Raw genomic sequence first — 6,446 nt, forward strand, 5'->3', positions numbered from 1 at the left:
GGACACGGTCTCGCAGCTAATCCTTCACCGTCCTGTCTTCATTTGTAAGTCTACTGTTGACTTCCAATCATTTCATCGGCTAAAAAGTGTAACATTTGCATGCAGGGGTGGACCTGATTGCCACTTTCTACGGCTGTCTGTATGCCGGCTGTGTGCCTGTCACTGTCAGACCCCCACACCCACAAAACCTGGCCACCACCCTGCCCACAGTCAAAATGATCGTCGAGGTAACGCAGAGTCCATTTGTTAACAAACTTCCAAAAATGCTCTTTGACTCCATCTCGGTACACTTTTTACAGTCGCTGTGCTTGTTCCGTGACCTGAGCTTTTCTATGTAGCCAGCAGTTTGATGTCACGTGCACTGTATGTAGTGATACTGTATTATGTGTGTGTTAAAGGTCAGTAAATCCGTGTATATCCTGACAACCCAAGCAATAATGAAGCTGCTGAAATCCAAAGAGGCTGCTGCTGCTGTTGACGTCAAAAGCTGGCCCACAGTGCTGGACACGGGTACGTTTTTTACATTCACACTCAAGCACACTTAAAGGGCTTCAGTTAATGGTCTCATGTTGGCAGTTTAAGATTAATTCTTAAGTAGACGGAGGGATTTTGCTTGCAGTGAAACCTTTCTTCATGATTCTCTTTTTTTTTTTTTTCTGCAGATGACCTCCCCAGGAAGAAAATCTCTCAGATGTACAAGCCCCCAACCCCCGAGATGTTAGCTTACCTGGACTTCAGTGTGTCCACAACAGGCATCCTAGCAGGAGTCAAAGTATGTTGAAGGAGAGACGGTGCGGCTGTCACCTTGAGAAGTACTCAAGCCCTCTATATCCTGCATATGACTTTTATACATCTCTTCAATCTCTTTGTTGTCATTTCTATCTTTTAGATGTCTCATGCTGCCACCAGTGCCTTGTGTCGCTCCATTAAACTGCAGTGTGAGCTCTACCCATCCCGGCAGATTGCCATCTGCCTGGACCCCTACTGCGGCCTGGGCTTTGCTCTCTGGTGCCTGTGCAGGTAAGCAGCCCAGCACAAATGACTGACACTAAAAGTGTTTTTTTTTTAAATTTTTATTCCCATTCAGTTTCTCTATTTGCTTCTTCTTCTCCTTCTTTTTTTTTTAGTGTGTATTCAGGTCATCAGTCAATCTTGGTTCCCCCTCTGGAGTTGGAGACTAATGCATCTCTGTGGCTCGCTGCGGTGAGCCAGTACAAAGTGCGCGTCACCTTCTGCTCGTATTCAGTCATGGAGATGTGCACCAAGGGCCTGGGTTCACAGACGGAAGCACTCCGGGTCAGTTTGTCAGTGTGTGTGAGGAGTTAGTTTGTTGAAAAAAAATCTGAATGTTACCATAATTTTTGTCAGGTGAGCTCAGACAACACACATTTTTTTTTTATTAATAATAATTTATTTTTCTTTATCCAGTTGCGAAATGTGAACCTGTCTTGCGTGCGCACATGCATGGTGGTGGCGGAGGAAAGGCCTCGCATATCCCTCACTCAGTCCTTCTCAAAGATCTTCAAAGACTTGGGGCTTTCCCCACGGGCAGTCAGCACCACCTTCGGCTGCAGGGTGAATGTGGCAATATGTTTGCAGGTAAGCCACCGGAAAATATATTTTTTTTTCTCATGGACTATTGGATTTTGTGATTGTTCAAGTGGCTCACAGCACAGAGAAAAAGGTGCAAAGGAAGGTGATGTGATTCTTGTCATTTCCTGGAAAAAAGGCGTGTAATTATTTGATATATAGAATAAGGAAACTGACAACGGGAAGAGAAGATTAGATTATTCAGCCTGATGAATCCTGACATTGTCAACTGTGGCCAATATGGCCACGCTATCAGTGAAGAAGGAAAATGTGATGATGCATTCAGAACATTAAGGTAGTCGGCTGACCTCAAGTCTTGAGAATTGCTGAACCAAGACCTGCCCAGCTGAAGCGACCCCAGATAATAACACACAGGCCTGATGGATGCAGCACTGCATCCACCGTTCCTCTTACCACGATGCTCCCATCACTCTGGAATAGGATGAAGTTGCTATGTTGTAGTTGACATGAGCTCTTTCATTTGATTTCAGTTGAGTTCACCACCATCTTTATCGGTTCTTAATCCAGTTTTAGCTGTTTCAGAAGACTGAGAGTTTGAGTCCTGTGGAACAGAGTAACATCTTTTCCAAGACCACAGGATGTCTCTTCCGACGCGGTTGTAAAAGGAATGACGGACTACTCTTTGCATTAGTTAGGATGAAGTTATTTGTTGCCGGCGGAAACATGTTAAACACTGCAGTACCTTTGCGCTTTTTAGTAAATCCAGGCGGGAACTTTATTGTATGCCCAGTAGTGTAATTATAGATGTTCTGACTTAGGCTTTTGTCAGTTAAATGTATTTTTTTTTACCTGGGACAGAGGTCTGAACATCTTTGTTCTCTCTTACGTCCCTTTAATGTTGTTTTTATATAATTTTTTTTCCTGAATCATTCTGATTTCTTTCCCTTCTTTTTTTTTTTATTTTTATTTTTTATTTATTTTTTATTTTTGTGAAAATTTATTTGTGTGCTTGTGTCCCAACTATATGAATAAACATATATATTTATTTATTTATCTGTCCTGCCCTCTGCTGTCAGCCCAACAGGTTAGGGAAACTGGCTGAGCAGGTACAGTGAGATAAGACTGGCTGTTTGCTCTGCCGCTGTGTGTGTGCGTGTGTGTGTGTGTGTGTGTGTGTGTGCGCGCGCGTATATCAGTTTGTTTGAGTGTTTTTGTTGTTTGTCTTGCATGGTGTTTAACCGTGCCATGCTTCAGTTCACTTTGTTTTTTTTCCCTCCATTGTTCTCATTTTTCTTTGACAAGTTTCGGCTTCCCTTTCATTTGAAGTGATTCTTCCTTGTATCGGTTGGCTGTCGGCTCAGCTTTTAGAGGATTTACTGGGTGTGGTGCGACGCTACATTTTACAACGACCTGGCAGCGTAAATTCTGCAGTGATGCAGTTAATGTAACTCGATTTGATTTTATGGACAGTACATGTCAAAGCCTGTTATCTTTATTGTACAATATGCCTTAAGCTTTACATGGAAGAATGTATTTTCCCTTTGTTACTTTTAAACAGTGACAGGATTTTTGAATCATTTACTGCAGTTAGTGTTATTCTACATAGAGCGTTCATCGATTTAACCATCGATAGAATGTAATGATGAATATGGTTGAATATTGCAAAAATATCAGACTGCTGGCTTTGTTTTTGTTTTTTTTAAGTTCTTTTTATTTATTTATTGTTAATTTGGCACTGACTCTCTCTGGATTGAGTCGTCCTGATGTTTTTCAAAAACGCTCTGTTGCTGAAACCTGTGCTTGGCTTGATGGACTGGCGTCCCGCGTCTCATTCAACTCAATCAGCCCCCTCTGTGTTTCGTTGTGGCCTCTCAGACCTCAATAATGCAGCTGCTAGCTTTGTGCTCTGTCAATACACTGGCTACACTGGCAAAGGAGCTGTAGAAAACATCATTTGCTGTGACTAGGTCTACCGCAGTAAGGATGACAAATCCCACCGCAGACGGAATCAATATCTGCTTGTAAAATGGTTCAGTTAGAATTCAGCTGCATATCAGATATTTAATCAAAACTATTGATGCTTTTTTTAATTTTAAAAAAGAAAAATGGGGGAAGAAAACAGAGGGAAGTAACGACGGATTCATGATTTTCTGTAGATCGTCCCGTTTTTCTTAAACGTGGCATCACCAAAGCAGGTGATGGAGGAAGCGTTTGTGTTTTCATGGTTGAGTCCTAACTATCGTAGCCTGGCTGGTTTGCTTCTGGCTGCCTCCTGCTTTGTCAGCAGCTGTTTCATAATCGGCTTCCGCCTCTCCTCCACCCAGGCAGCATACAGCGGTCGTATCAGGAATATCACCGGTACAGTAAGCACTCACGTCCAGTTCTTTTCTCGTTTTTTTTACAGGGCACAGCTGGACCAGACCCCACCACTGTTTATGTGGACATGAGAGCTTTACGACACGATAGGTGGGCGGAAGCACTGCATCAGCAGTCAAAATGCACTCTTAAGTGCTTTTTGCACTTTGTTTTATCTTAAAGTGAACTTGAATACATTCTTTAACTTAATAACTAAAATGTCTTCCCATTATTTCGTCATCCTTTTCCTATTTACTTCTGTGAAATTGCTCAGTTTGTTTGTTTTTTTTGCTTTACAGAGTCCGTCTCGTTGAGAGAGGGTCACCTCACAGTCTGCCACTGATGGAGTCTGGGAAGGTAAAACTATGCTCCAGAACTTCTGTGCAAAATAAATGGGCGGCTTTATTCTGCCAAGGTGATGCTATTCTCTGGAACTGTCATCTTGTTGTTGTTGTTGTTCACTTGAGACTTGCCCGTCTGCTTGTGTAGATCCTTCCTGGAGTAAAAGTGATCATTGCCAACACAGAAACGAAAGGACCCTTGGGAGACTCTCATCTAGGAGAGGTACATCACAACGTCATCACAAGGCCTTGTTTAAAGCCTTCATGTACTGCACATACGGGGGTTACACTTAGAGGAAGCTCTTGTCCAGTGATAGACAGCAACAGTAACATTTTCTAAGTAAAGTGTACTTCCAGTGAAATGTGGACAGACTGCATTCTGTGGATGTGAATTGTCTAGAGTCTGTTAGTGTCTTTAGAATAGAAAGAATATGTGTTGAAGTGCAACAATGTCATTCGCTGATGGTTTTTTCTTGAAAGGGTTCAGACAAACCTATAGCTCTCTCCGTGTGTAATGAATGAAACCCAAATGGAAATGAATGCGCAAGTGAGTGACGGTGGCGGCCATTAGTCTTAACAGTCACCCTCCTCCGTTTGTCTGTGTTTTAGATCTGGGTGAGCAGTCCTCACAATGCCACAGGCTACTACACCGTTTATGGGGAGGAGGCGCTGCATGCTGACCATTTCAACACCAAGCTCAGCTTCGGGGACACTCAAACCGTTTGGGCAAGAACGGGCTACCTGGGCTTCCTGAGGCGCACTGAGCTGACCGATGCCAGTGGAGGTTAGAGTGACCAGTGCTTCACTGATTTGGTTTTATTTGAATCAATCTTTGTTTCCTTTCCACCATCTCTTCTTCTTTAAATGTGTTCTCGGTGCCTTATCGGTGACAAACTGACAAACTGTGAGCTTGTGTGCATGTCTCAGAGCGCCACGACGCCCTGTATGTGGTGGGGTCTCTCGATGAGACTCTGGAGCTCAGAGGAATGAGGTATCACCCCATCGACATTGAAACCTCCGTGATCCGTTCTCACAAGAGCATAGCTGAATGGTGAGGAACACGAACCGCCTGTTTGAAATATTCCAAATCAAGTCGTATGTTTATTCATTTTATATCCAAATATACTTTATTTATGTTCACTTCCTCCTCTCTTTGGCATCCTCTCCTTTTTCCCCTCCCTCCATGCATCTCACATGCCGTCCTCCTCCCTCCAGTGCGGTGTTCACTTGGACCAACCTGCTTGTGGTGGTGGTGGAGCTGGAGGGATCAGAGCAGGAGGCCCTGGACCTGGTGGCCCTGGTTACCAACGTTGTCCTGGAGGAGCACTACCTCATCGTGGGGGTGGTGGTGGTGGTGGACCCCGGCGTCATCCCCATAAACTCCAGAGGGGAGAAGCAACGCATGCACCTCAGAGATGGATTTCTGGCTGACCAGCTGGACCCCATATATGTGGCTTACAACATGTGAGGGCTCAGCAGCACCGTGCGTCTTATCACGCTGCAGGGGACGGCAAAACAAGAGCGTCCGAGGGCCAGCGTCAGTGTGGTTTCTGTTGGAAGAAAGGGAGCCGCCCTCTCTCTTTGTTTCCAGCACGCAGAGAAATAGGAAACTGCCATGGATGCAAAACTCCGAAAAAAAAAAAAATGGAGAGCAAATTCGGCGGGTATAGGACTGACGCAAACCTCACCTCTGTTTCTTTCACGATTCTTGCCTCAGCGAATAATGTTTTTAAAGGGCATTCCTGTTTTACTGGTGGGAGTTTTGGATTTATGACGCAATTCCCGACTCGTTAAACACCAGACATCTGCGCGCGGCGCAGCGAGAGGTTTATGGTATGAAACTGTAGTGTGCCAATAGCATAATTTATTTCGTGAACCTCAAAAAGGATGAATGTTAAGTGTGCCCTGGCGCCATACAAACGGAACTGATGCCAGTGCGCAAAACCACGAGTGAAGCAAATCTGTGTCATGCTCTCAGAGCCTCCTGTGTTGTCATCAGGTCTTATGCTTTTCATAGTAAAAACCATCTCTGCGCAGGTCCTCGCGCTACAGCCCCGCTCTTTCAGCTCAGAGCCGATCAGAAGCACGCATCGGTGGTATTCGAGGACCGCTCGTTATTTTTTTTGCGCATTCTCGAGGTTGTGATTTAGTTTGTAGTGTCGGTAGCCTCCAAATAACGATGTGGTGACTTAATTTCAT

General features: G+C 44.4%; 1 protein-coding gene across 5 annotated transcripts in view; it reads left to right on the plus strand.

Annotated features, from left to right (window-relative positions):
- The window catches only part of LOC142396761 (disco-interacting protein 2 homolog A-like), a 67,654-nt gene extending 61,772 nt beyond the window's left edge, over positions 1-5,882 (plus strand). For all 5 annotated transcript variants that reach the window (XM_075479816.1, XM_075479817.1, XM_075479818.1 and 2 more), the window contains 12 exons: positions 106-227; positions 399-510; positions 663-772; positions 890-1,020; positions 1,128-1,296; positions 1,429-1,599; positions 3,956-4,017; positions 4,206-4,263; positions 4,396-4,470; positions 4,857-5,031; positions 5,175-5,298; positions 5,463-5,882. In XM_075479816.1, the coding sequence (XP_075335931.1) occupies positions 106-227; positions 399-510; positions 663-772; positions 890-1,020; positions 1,128-1,296; positions 1,429-1,599; positions 3,956-4,017; positions 4,206-4,263; positions 4,396-4,470; positions 4,857-5,031; positions 5,175-5,298; positions 5,463-5,715 (1,562 nt within the window). In that variant the 3' untranslated portion in view covers positions 5,716-5,882. The remainder of the gene's footprint in view (positions 1-105; positions 228-398; positions 511-662; positions 773-889; positions 1,021-1,127; positions 1,297-1,428; positions 1,600-3,955; positions 4,018-4,205; positions 4,264-4,395; positions 4,471-4,856; positions 5,032-5,174; positions 5,299-5,462) is intronic.
- The last annotated feature ends 564 nt before the right edge of the window (positions 5,883-6,446 follow it).

The sequence above is a fragment of the Odontesthes bonariensis genome, chromosome 12 (assembly GCF_027942865.1).
Source record: "Odontesthes bonariensis isolate fOdoBon6 chromosome 12, fOdoBon6.hap1, whole genome shotgun sequence".
NCBI classification, from domain to species: Eukaryota; Metazoa; Chordata; class Actinopteri; order Atheriniformes; family Atherinopsidae; genus Odontesthes; species Odontesthes bonariensis.